Here is a 13,680-nt window from a genome sequence, read left to right as displayed (position 1 = left end):
TTATCACAAAATCATAGTCTTATGCATAAATACTGTAAAACGAATTTTCATTGTTTGCATTCCTTGTCTCAGTAGTTATCTGAACGGCAATTGAATAAAATCTTTCAAATCGTTCCTAAGATATAAGAATGACATTACTCATTCCAATTCAATCGTATTTTTGGATTGTTTTAGTGTCAAGGCTATTATCAGGAATTTTAATTCTTAAAATTCAAAATCCAAAAAAATCGGAAAATTATTCGAAGTTCAAGAAAATCCTTCTATTTGTACTCGAAAATAAAATCCTTTATAAGATTAAAAGACCCTTGAAAATACAGCAAGAAAGGTACAGTCAGAGGCAGTGAAATTTCAGTATAAATCTGCTTCAGCTGTTTTTCAGCTGATCCAGTGATCCACACATATAATCGCAAAATTGTTTCTAGTTGTTTATACGGTTAAAGTTGCAACACGCACTGTTGTTTTGTTTACGTGAACTATCGCGGTATAAACCGGCAAAGAAACCTACCAACTGGTACACGCACGTGGTAGTGGCAAAACCGTATAAAGACGTATAAACAGCTGAAGCAAATTCATGTTGATATTTCACTGCCTCTATCTGTAATGAATTTAATGGATTTTCTAATTCAAATACTTTTATCAACGAAATTAACAAATATCTCTGTTTCAGAAAACTTGAAAATTTACGAAGGTTTGAACGTTTAGAGGGCTACGAATCAACAAGTCACATTTTCAACGAATACAGTCCAATTGAGGCTATTTAATCCACATTCGATTTACACGGTACATATACATACGTAAATATCGTAACATTATTGGTAATGCATGTGGACTGTATAATTTTGGAAATGTTGAATATGTTGGATTGAATATGGAGAATTGGATTGTAATTGTAACTTCTTATTTTTCCCCGCGTGTCAACAAAAAAAATCTTTGTGTGACGCTTTTCTAAGATTCTTGACTTATTCACTTAATACGTCAGTTACACGAAATAAAAATCATTTCAAATTGATAATAATTTAATTAGGCAGGCTTGATAATTCAATCGATTGATCACATATCACATCTTGATTTCAAAAAATATTTTCTGGAATTTTCTTAATTTTCGTGAATTTTCTAAAATTTCCTTTAATTCATATGAAAAATAATTTCAAGAAAATTTGAGAAAATATTTTCTGAAAAGCAAGCCGTGTAATAAACACATCATATTGGTTATTTCCTCAGCATCGTTATCTCAACAAAAGTAACTCATACAATTTTTGACGTTTTAACCGTCCTTCAACCAGGAGTTGACAGTATGTGGTACCTAAGTAAAAGGATGCAGAGTTAATTTCGATTATTGTATCGACAGTTGCACAAACCCAAAGTCAATGTTTCGTCGATAATCGATAAATGTCGATTATTAATCGGTAAATATCGACTGATAATTCGATTGATTTTGTACTTCTTGAATTGATTAGGATCTCAGCCCCAAATTTAGGCAAGAATCACTTTCGATTAATATCAGTAACACATAAAAAAGATGCAAATTTCACTTATTGGAGCTAGGGATTATGACTTTGGATTTAAACTATTTAAAAAAGAATCCAGCTTAAAAACGAACAACAGACATCAAAATTACAATTTCATAAGCATTCATGCGGAAAATTATTACCCAGTTCATTATTAATAACTTTTTAAATAAAAATTCACGATGATAACTAAAATCATACATATATTCTCTCTAACATTAAAAAAACCTCTAAATCATCAATTAAATAACTCCACTCAACTGAACCATAAAGAAAGTGACATTGGAATATGAAAATGAAATTACAAATTGCGTATTTATTTGTAGAAAAATTTCTTTTTTTTATATTAAACGAGTTAAAGAGTACAACTTAAATCATAAACAAAAACAGCCACAGTCTAATCAACTGAAACTTCTTTGCACATTTGCAACGAGTATAACATTAGAAGTGATGTTGTTGGAACCACACACTTTCGTTATGTAATTTACATATGCTCGTTCACACTTAATTACCTGATTTTGCACAATTTTCCATTGACTTTGGGCTGGTAATTTTTCAATGGTTTTAATTTGATGTAATTTGTGTGTGCAAAAATTGCATTAACATGATCATGTGTCTCATAATAAACAATTGTAATGTCTTAATGAGCTACAGTATGATGATACCTAAAAATCTCCGTCTTCTACTCACATCGAATTAAAACAATTAGCAAATCTAACAATTCATTTTATTTACAAGGAAAAGAAACAAATTTACATCTATCTAGCTTAATACAATGCATTTCACATAATATCGTATAATAGGAAACAAGAATAAATAATAAAACAAAATTCATCATCATCTCTTCGGTTCTACAAGCTACAATTTACAATGGCATAATGGTAGCGAGAATAAATTAAATTTTAATGCCCAGACGGCGAGGAATATTGAATGGTATTGTAGGACGGAGTTCCGTATGACTCACTCGGTTGCTCGTAAGATGAATGATCATCATACGATTTTCCAGCGAATTCTCCTTGGAACGGTGCACCATATTCTTGACTCGGTAACGAATACTGTTGTGAAGATCCAGATGAATATTGACTATGTTCGGGTCCACTGGATTCGATGTGTGCTCCTAAAAATGTTGATGGCCGGAAAGGAGCTTTTGATGCAGACGCTGATGCTGAATGATGATATGATGGTTGCGTGGAAACAGCGACGGGTTTGCTAACATATGGTACGGACACCGATTGCGAATGGAGTCCAGTAGAACCAGATGAGTAATGTCTTAATCCTTTAGTTCCAGCTGCATAAGACGGTGTTGATTCTACTGCGTTGTGCGAACCTGACGACGAAAATCCATTTCCACCGAATGAGCCGATGTTCGAAGAAATTGGTGCACCATGCGAAAATGAAGGAGGTCCATATGAACCTGATGGAGCGCTATAAGATGCCGATGGAGGTCCATAAGAGGCCGATGGAGGCCCATAAGAGGACGATGGAGGTCCATAACTCATTGATGGTGGTCCGAAAGACATAGGATGACCGTATGACATAAAGGGTGGTGAGTAAGACATAGGTGGACCGTATGATCCTGATGGCATTCCGAAACCGTGACCGCCTGGGAAGCCACCAAAACCACCAAATGAACTTGCACCACCATGAGAGAATGGGCCAGAGAAGCTCGGCCCGCTGTTAAATCCACCGAAATTGCCTGATGCACCGTGTCCTAATCCTAGTTGGCCGCCAAATCCACCTTGACTTTTGAATCCTCCGAATCCGCCTTGACTTCCAAATCCACCGTGACTTCCGAATCCTCCTTGACTTCCGAATCCACCGTGACTTCCAAATCCTCCTTGGCTTCCAAATCCTCCTTGACTTCCAAATCCACTGTGACCTCCGAATCCTCCTTGACTTCCGATTCCTCCTTGACTTTTGAAACCTCCTGAATAACCACCGAAATTATTAGAAGCGCCACCACTAAATAATCCCTTTGATCCACCAAATGACATTTGACTTCCGACTGGATTTGGAACTCCATAACTTCCAGATGGAGTGCTGTGAGTCGGAACGCCATATGTTACAGAAATTGGCCGTTGTTGTCCCTTGTTCGACGAAAATGATCCATGTCCTATAGATTGCCCTCCAGAGAATCCTCTTGTGGAACCAACTGAATAAGTTTTGCCACCACTTCCTCCATGTCCACCTGCTGAAAATCCATGTCCACCAGATGATCCGGAAGATGGTAATCCGTAAGAAATCGAAGGCGATAAATGAGCCCCAGATCCATGTCCACTAGATTGTGGAACTCCATACGACAAAGATGGACCAGAATTATGCGAAGATATTGGTGTAATTTGTATTGTGGCACCTTGGCCACCACCATGCGCTGAACCACCGAAACCACTTGACGAAAATCCATGTCCATTAGATGGTTGCGATTGTTGGTAACTAATTGTTTGAATATGACCACTTTGACCCCCTTGGGAAGCTGAGCCATCAACGACAATTGCTGACAATCCGTGAATGCCTTGATTATAAGAAGATGAATCGCTATGCGAATATACATCTTCAAATCCTTGCACTGAGGATCCATGGTTTCCTTCAATAGCTGATGGATACGAATCATGGCTTCCAGCTCCAATGCTTAAGGATGAATCATGTCCACCAGAATAAATGTCTTGATGACCGCCCGCTGACGGAGCACCATAACTTCTGGATGGAGCATAAGAAACTTGTGGAGCAGAAGAATGCTGATAACTACCAGATGCAATTTCAACTGATGGTGAAATGGAGATTTGATGATGTGAATTCGATCCTGGATAGGAAATTGGTGCTTCTCGCTTGTCTTTAACGACGTCCTTTGCTTTATCCTTAGCAAGCGACGGTGAGATGAACAATACACACAATACAAATATCTAGAAAAAGTAAATGTAAACCAAGTTGTGGTTAATAATCTCACTAAATCACTCGTAAATGAATCACTTCTCACCGGTATCTTCATTGCAGCGATGTTTATTTAAACAAAACAAAAAAATCACTAAACTTATATCCCTTTCGATTCGATCAAGCCTTTATTGTGTGTCGCTTCGTGTCACTTAATATTGTAAATGGCATGGAACTACCGAAATTCAAGTGCTTTTATATGCGGGCCTTTTACTTATTCTTCTATACCAAAACCGAATGGTATAAAGAAAATAAACGTAACAATATAGACTGTTGCATATATATACACGAGGTAAAACATCCGGACATACATACTGGACAAAATTGTAAAAATTGTAAAGTACATGAAGAAGTATAAGGTTATACCATACAACGAAATGAATAATAAGACGAAAGTAAAAATCTGTATCACAATTTACAATTACATGGAACTGTGGGCTCCCACTTTATTGCAAATCGCAAACGATATGTGTTTTGTTCGGGCAGAATTTTTTTTTTTTACAAAAGATTTTGTTGGGCAACATTATGATATACCTACCACCCGTAATGTACTCTTGCTGGATCATTGAACATTATAGAATCGATGGTGTCAAACATTTTTTTCTCTTTCTTAAATTATGTAACATTTGCGCGAAATATTATTAGTTTGCTTGTGCCAGCACAAAAAAGAATTAGAACAGCGGTTAATTGTTTTTTTTTCTTCATTCATTCATTTCTTTCGATCATCTATATGGGTACATATTATTGTGAGGACAAGGTCATTATATTAAACGCGAATTAAATAACAATTTGAGCTTTTATTAGACGTAAAATTAAATAAAAATTGCAAGTGAACATTACACTTTTTTTCTGCCTACAAGCATGTAGGTTTTGTGGGAATATTTCAAAAAAAAAAAACTTTTTTTTTCTCCCAGTGAAAAGTTGTTATAAACTAAATTCCACGCACTGATTTGTATATTGGTTTAAGACCGCAGTGAGTTAATCTTGTAAATTTGTTTACAAATTTCGTTTTAATTTGTTATACACAATTTTTTACTGCAGACTTTCGATCCAAAAGCACTTATGAAAGGAATTCTGCAATGAAATCATTGTACAAACTACAGCTATTTTTAGTGGATTCTCTTAGCATACAACCGAAAATTACAGTCACAAATCAGGTCCAAGTATTTTTATTTCCTCCGATAGGAATCACTGTAAACATCACACCTTTCCACAGTTTCGTCAATTTCAGGGCCTATTATTGAGAATTTTATTAACTGAAATTACTAAAAATTGCTAATATTTAGATCAAATTTACTGAAATTACCGAACATCTTTTTCCGTAAGTTTCAGTACAGTGAACGACATCTCAAATGTCTCACTGTCATTTTTTTCAGAGAATGTCATTGTGAATTTGCAATGACACAATAAAATTCTCAGAAAAAATTGACAGTGAGACATTTGAGATGTCGTTCACTGTAATTTTAGTTAACAAAATTGTCAACAATAGGCCCTGGTTAACTGATCACAGTGAAGCAATTTTGCAATTTTGCAATTTTTCCATTTTCTTTTAATTTTGGAAAAAATGATAAAAAGCTTTTCCTTTACCTTATCTTTACCATCTTTTCTTGATGTGGGATATCTTAGCACAACTCAATGTTTTCAATTGAGTTGTGATGGATTGAGTTGAGCTGCGATGGATTGAGTTGAGCTGCGATGGATTGAGTTGAGTTGCGATGGATTGAGTTGAGTTGCGATGGATTGAGTTGAGCTGTGATGGATTGAGTTGAGTTGCTATGGATTTAGTTGAGTTGAGATGGGTTGAGTTAGGTTGTATTGTCCTGAAATTTCGACGACATGAGTATCGACGACTTCCTGAAGAAACAACGACTAATCGGGTTTCTTCATGAACTCGTGGTCCCTTCAGGAAGTTGTTGATCCTTCTCGCCGGTTCTTCAGGAGGTCGTAGTTTCTTCAGGAAGTCACCGTTTCTTTTGAAAGCGGTGACTTCCTGAAGAAACGACAACATGAAACGGTGATTTTTTAAGAATTCTCGACTTTCTGAAGAAACCATGTTTGTAATTTCTGATCGTTTCTCCCGCATGTCTCCTTTTCTTCTCATCGTTTCTTCCGCATGCCACCTTTTCTTCTCATCGTTTCTTCAGGAAGTCGACGGTCTGTAAGAAACGTTGACTTCCTGAAGAATACAGTGAGACAAAACGGCGACTGTCTGAAGGAACGGTCTTAAGAACCAGCGAAATAGAACCTGGAATTTTCCTAATTTTCGCGTATCGTCCTGATTCGCCTTTGCATATTTTTCCAGTGTAATTTTTTAGGTATTCAGTGTTAGCTTTGATCCTACTGAATTCATTCTTCAACGAAGGTGTTTAATTGGTGTCGGGGAATCTCGCACACGCGATCATAGTATGCGTCCTTTTACGACATGTAACGAAAAGTCATGACTGTGCGAGATTCACCACTTAGAGGTGAATCTCGCACACCATGAATTTGTGTGGTGTGCGAGATTACCCTACCCCTCCTTCATTCATCCTGTTAAGAAATGTAACGTAAAGGAGTTTAGTTCGTCCTCACAGAATTCATCTTTTTACTAAATGAACACAAATTTTCATTGTACATAAAAAGCGTTTTACCGCGCCGAGCGATCCGGCCCATTGCCCCGGAGCGAAGCGGAGGGCCGCAATGCGAGCCAGGCGCCGGAACGGTGTCGGTAACTTAAGAGTTTTTTTTTCTCTCGCACCGGCTCATAATTAGTCTGTGCAATTTGTTTTATATAAAATTTAAATTTACAGAACCAAATTATAGACGGCAAAAAAGTTACACAGACTAATTATTAGACGATGCGAGAGAGACTGATGTAGTACATCAGTGGTGTATGGTGTACATATCGTAGTGATCATTTTCCCACCAACCTATCTTCTTCTTAACTTTCTTAAAATTTATCGACTGAAATTTTTCAAAATCGATAAAATGCAGAAATTTTGAGAAAATTTGGAATATTGACAGATGAAAGTTCTTGAATTTTGTTTTTCTTGAATTTCCATAATTTCTTGTCACAAAAACTTAAATGTGGTCACTGTCCTTTATTTTCGTACATTTTCATTCAAGTACCAAGCATCTAAAAGCGAAATAATGACTTCTTATTGAAAAACGGAAAATTTTCCTGATAGTAGAAGTAACGGGAGTAGGCAACAAATAATCTTATATCTGCTTCTCTCCCAAAGCTCTAATCAAATCTTATTTTCCAATAATGAATAGGATGTTCCTGATGACAGTTCGAGGTAGAAAATGTCTATTTCCTCCCTTCTTATATTAACAAGTGAAAAAAATAGACATTTATCCCCTGAACTCTCAACTTTTTTATTGTTTTGTGAAGTGGCGTAACAAACAGACCTTTTTATTCGTGGATAAAAACGGTTAATCACACATCTTACATATAAAAAACATTGTTCAGTTCTGAAAGAAAATAGAAAATTCTAAGTCGAGTGATTAGTCACCCTCGCCCCTCTCTGGCCACAAAGCCACAAAGCTTCCATCCGTAAATAAAAGTCGCCGTTGATATACTTCTTCCTCTTCATATTATGCTATATTAGCCCATTAAAAACGATAAGTGTATCGCGATACAATCATTGTTTCTGCTATAGCAGAGATTTTGCATTAATCACTATAGTCGATGTGAACGAGTATTGATGCAAAATCTCTTACTTCATTAGTTTGATGTCCACTTTAATCTGATGTTATACAAAATGTAGCTGCTCAGTGCAAATCTCAATACCATTGAACTAGGACCTATAATTATTGAATCAAGTTAACGGTGACGGAAAGACTAAGGTGATGTGTATGGATGATAAAGGAACTCGAAGCAAAGGATCTGTGTTTACTGTTATGGAAACAGACCATTCGAACGTGATCAATCTGAAGTGTCATAATATTCTTTGAGACTCGTAGAATTCCTTATGCCTAGTTGTAGGCCTCGCCTTCTAGTCGACAGGCGCTCAGGGATCTCTGAATGCCCTCAATAGCGCTTTCTTTGCAGAAGCAATAAGAGAATGGGAAAAAATTGTATAATTGTTAAAGTAAGGCACCGACCACAAATATAACAGTATATTTGCAGTGCCACACCCACGCAATATCGTACAGCTAATATGTTCGATGTAGCGCCACAAAAGAGCAACATGCTGCGAACAATTCCATCTTATCCTTCATCTCACCGATGTGCATTTTGTGGGAGTTGCTAACATGGTGACACAACGAAAATGTAATTAATCATTTTGTTATTAATAATAAAATGTTCGACCGAAATCACGTAATCCGAACTAATGGAAAGAGTAAGTAATAATAACATATTTTTTGTGCGAATTGATTTTTTTTCCCATTCGGCAAAGGCTCTCTTATATCATCGTAAAAACTGCACTATCCCATTCCATGTTGTCGTTTTTTTTTGTGCAAAATACTTCGTATCTCCAACATTATATATATGTTCGCATATTAGTTTAACTTTAATTTCTTGACAAATGAACATATCACGCAAAACGTGTTTCAATTCACTTATATTGTCAATCGCCCGTTGCAAATCAGACCAACCTTCAATCAAAATAAGAAGAGAAAAAAAACGAACGCTGAAAACAAATATTTGACGAGAGTGTAAGAGATAAATATACAAAGAAAAGATTAATGATCAGCCAAAAGCTTGATTTATGGTAAGATGTGGCTATTAAAACTGTTCTTAGTAGAGTTGTATTGTGAAGATTCATTGCTATGTACCCATAAACGAAAGACATCAACAACACGCGAACCTGAATACAACTTACAGCAACATTTCTATGTCTATGTCAATTCAAATTGGCGTAAGACCAATTCGAAATTCGTAGCTGTTCTATGAATAAAATACCTTCTGGGTTCTAACATAGTTTGTTTGGCCACACGTTAACTCAGGCTAATAGTACATTATGTCACTAGGGTCAAAACGGTGTATTTTTGACCCGGGTTATGAAGACTTACGAGGATGGAGTGGAGCATAGCGCACTTTTTGGTCTGAGTAACAAATACTATTTTTTCTGCCTAGAACGACAACCTCGGATTTATCTCTCTAGGGCAAGTCTATTTATCTTGTTATATCTGTATACGGCACCTCTGTCTAAAATATTTATTTTGTCGATTAAGTTTACATATCAAGCCTTCCACTCGGTACATAACTTCAAAATCGTCAAAATAACATTGGTGCGTAATCTGCTATTATATTCAGGCGCATCAAAAGGTCACACTCCGAACAAAAATTGACACAACTGGGATGAAAAAGTGGGAAAAACTGTTTGAGAATGTGACATTTTTGGTCCACCTGAATGTCTTTTTGTGGCTCAAATGTCTAAAGCCATTTTACGTTTTTTGTTCGTCGCATTAACAATATGTATCGCAATACAAACATAGTCTCCGAAGAACCGGACATCGTTGTGTTTCTCAATGACCTATGACTTGTCACTGTAAATTTTTGTTTGCATAAAGCTCAACATTTACAGCATCGATGTGACAAAATTTCAACGAAAATGTAGAAAAAGAAATCCGATTGAATGACCTACGAGGTTCACGAAAAACACGAAAAAAGCGTAAATTTGAAAGCGAAAACGTTAGATAGAAAGATAGATATGGAAGTTTGGGAGGGCTGAACATTCCGGCTAAAAAGGAACCTAGGTCTACAAACACTTTTGTTCCAAACCTCTTGGTCGTTCTCATTTGTTGATTCCATAAATCCCACAAGATGCAAGTCATTTAGTCAAACGTTAGTTCGACTCCTACAGAGCCATATATCGAGGGTGTGCAAATAATAAAAACTGCGTGTTACGGACCACCGACTCAAATATTAAATTAATTTGTAATAAATTGTTCCATTTAATTGCGGTCTTTTTTACATTAAAATACGTTTATGTCAGAGCGAGAGCACCTTCTCTTACCATCATCAATCACTCGAATCTGATGAACGCTTTATGAACCGAATTACAGACTCAAAAAACCGGGGTTTAATTACATCAAATTACAACATAAATAATAATCAAACTGAACATAGTTCGAATCTTAATTAGTGACTCAGTTTGCCTACCAGAGAAAAAAACCACCTTGCACCGAAATCATTTTTTTTATTCTGCGAGCAATTTCCCATTCACATAAATTCGTATCATTTTGCCGAAATACCATTAAATTGAAGAGCCACACCACACACGTCATTCATAGTGAGTTTGAGTCTGTACAACATTATGTATATGCATACCAAAAACCAACAATTCCATAATACTCATGTTACACTGTTTTCCCTTTCATATATCTGCGTGACCATGACAATCACCTCGAACGTTCATCACCATCTCACCGTGAAATGAAATTTCTTTGCGTAAACGAAAAACCGAATGCAATATAATAATTCGTTGAGCGCACGGTCTCGACTCGATGTTGAGGACGAGGTAGATGGTTTGCATCTTGAAATTATGTTTTTTTTTTCGGTTGAATGACAGTGTTAGTTTGTGCGGTATTATGTTTGTTTTCAACATGCTGTAACTATGTAATTTCAGCATTAAGGTTAAAACCCAGCAAGTGCATTGCTCAAAGGTACTAATAATTGAAACAGAATTTGAATGATTTGCACGGTAATGTTTAGTTTGCATTTTGAATGATATAAAGTAGAAGGGAATTATACCTGCTGTATTGCATTACGAAATAAATCTTGAAATTATAGAAGTCAATAAAAGTAAAAGGAGTTTCGTTCGTTTCAAACTCTTTTTTTTTCTCTCGCCCAACAATTCTCCTCCATTACTTTCCATATTATTTAGTTAACTCGTCTAATCAACCAAGATCATGAAACTTTTTTGACCACAGCTCCGATGGCAGTGTATGTGTACAAATATAATTAAAGTCATAAGTGCACTTTATGTGCTTGTACAAAAATATTTTTAGGTAATGTTGTTAATAGAAAGGTAATTATGATTGCTTATTGCGATATTACGTTGATGGATAAAAGTTTGATCGAAATTGTATTTTCGGAGGAAGCATTGCAAAAAAAAGTGAATAAATTCAAAATAACACTAAACTTAGCCATGGGCTGTAATTCAATATTGTAGATGTATTGAAAGCCAGTCGGGTTGGAAAAATATGCTAGCTTCGTTTTCAGTATTTCTCTTGTCCAGGGCCTATTATTGGGTATTCCGTTCCAATTACTGGTATGTTAATACACACAGTAGATTTCATTTGAGTGCAGAATTTGCTGGTCCTTCTGGTGTTCATTCGACCATTTATTTACATCATTATTAGCTAGCAGTCTATTCACTCACTGATAAACAATAGCATGAACACCAGCTGATAAAAACAATAGTTTTGATAAAAGACCAGCTCTTGCAAATTCTGCACTACATTGAAATTTACAGAGTGTAATTTTACCAAACGATTTTCCGGTAAAGTTTCCAGTAAATTTCGATAAATCAAATTCCCAATAATATGCCCTGCTCTTGCCGTTCTTTATCTAGGGAATCATATTGGCGCGGTCTTGCATACACATGAATAATTTGCACAATGTTGTTTACATTATGAGGCAATTGTTTTAGCTTCAAACAGTTTTTCCTAATAAATTGATGAGCCGTTTACAGCACTTGGACTCGGAGAAATTCAGTAAATTTTGTTTTCTTCTGGATCGGAAACTAGTGACAAGGTAAAAATTTCGTGCGTTTCGCATGGTGTTTCACGTAGTTCTTTGAGAAAAAGATAGGTTGAATAGCCTGGGAATGCTATGAACAAGAACAATTTTTATTGTGAGGTAATGGATTTGTTCGGAAGCTCTTCCAGGTAAATCCTATCTTGTAGACCCTTTGACTCGTCCTCGACCATGAGCGGAGGGTTGAACCGCCGTCAATTTACGTTTATCGGATATGTTTCCGTTCCAAGATGTAAAAGCCCATTGAAAATTCTTTGTCTGGCGGTCAATTTGTTTCAAAATGAAGACCTCCAATTGTAATAAATTTTATCCCAGTCACTGTTCGTCAAGAGACATCGATGCTAAGCTTAAATTGTCGCCTACGTGTCTCGGATTTCATTTTTGATGATATCTTTTCATCAGAATTCTTCTTGAAAAATCTATGATCGCAAGAACGATCACGAATGTGTTAGTTTTAAATAAAAATTAGTTTTGGTCAGGGACTAAAATAAGGATTTCTGTGCAGGTGGGAAACTTTTCAACGGGGCGCCTAAAAACGAAATCTTGGGCACCAAAGTAACAATTTTTTATGCCAAAGTAATATCATGACCGTAGGTCTGGAGAGGGATTGCGGAATCAGTTCTATTTTCTCAATTCTATCAAAACTCTACTGGTAGAGAACTATTCACCACTTCACGGAAAGATGTCGAAGCAACAAGGCCAATGTCAACAGAAAAATAATTATTTTTTTACTCAACGGATTTTAGTCAAATAAAATGCCATCGTACAGCCCATGACCTTAGGACTCTGGCACAGTAATCAGTTTTTTAATCGGCACTATATCGGCTTGGCGATAAGAATTTGAAAAAATGTTTGCTTTCATTTCATCGATTCGTAAGACCAAAGCACCTAGCAGGGTAATAGAAAAAAAATAAAGTAGTACTTTAATCGAAGTATGCGAATATTTCCATACTTTTTTTTCATAATGCCATTGCAAAATTACCATTAAGGCTGCTAATGGTATTATTGGTATCAAAAAACTACTCTATTTGACGTGTAAAAAACTCTATTACCCTGTTCGGTGCTTCGGTACGACTCTTATCGCCAGGCCGATATAGGGCCGATTAAAAAACTGATTACTGCTCCAGAGTCCTGAGTCCGTCCAGTAAAAAATAATTATTTTTCTGTTGACATTGGCTTTGTTGCGACATATTTCAGTGAAGTAGTGAATCGTTCTCTATCAGTAGAGTTTTGATAGAATTGAGAAAATCGAACTGATGCCGTAATCCCTCTCCTGGGGTCTTATCCGAAAAATCACTCAAAATGTCAATGACATGATAAAAGTATGATTGAAAATGTTTGAAATGTTAGCAAAAACGTTAATTAATGAAAATGTCTGTGACGCTTTTTTCTTCGTAAACTCCATAACTCGAGTAATTCTTAACCGATTTCTAAAAACATTTTTTTTGTTCGACGAAGAATCAAATTCCTGAGGTTCAGTTCATAGAAAGCTTCGAAAAAATCAAATTAAAAGGTCTAATTCCTTCAGCATTCTATTTTCAACTTTATGAATTC

At 36.0% G+C, this 13,680-nt stretch overlaps 1 protein-coding gene across 1 annotated transcript; it reads right to left on the bottom strand.

Annotated features, from left to right (window-relative positions):
- Window positions 1-2,218: 2,218 nt before the first annotated feature.
- On the bottom strand, window positions 2,219-4,654 carry LOC119074577 (hornerin). Its single transcript, XM_037180807.1, has 2 exons — window positions 4,483-4,654; window positions 2,219-4,408 (listed from the first exon to the last, which is right to left on the bottom strand). The coding sequence occupies exons 1-2, from the start codon at window positions 4,492-4,494 to the stop codon at window positions 2,411-2,413; spliced, it is 2,010 nt and encodes a 669-aa protein (XP_037036702.1). The 5' UTR covers window positions 4,495-4,654; the 3' UTR covers window positions 2,219-2,410.
- Between the last annotated feature and the right edge of the window lie 9,026 nt (window positions 4,655-13,680).

The sequence above is a fragment of the Bradysia coprophila genome, unplaced genomic scaffold (assembly GCF_014529535.1).
Source record: "Bradysia coprophila strain Holo2 unplaced genomic scaffold, BU_Bcop_v1 contig_151, whole genome shotgun sequence".
NCBI lineage: Eukaryota > Metazoa > Arthropoda > Insecta > Diptera > Sciaridae > Bradysia > Bradysia coprophila.
The sequence above is the reverse complement of the archived record's forward strand: the minus strand, read 5'-3'. Positions and strand labels throughout refer to the sequence as shown.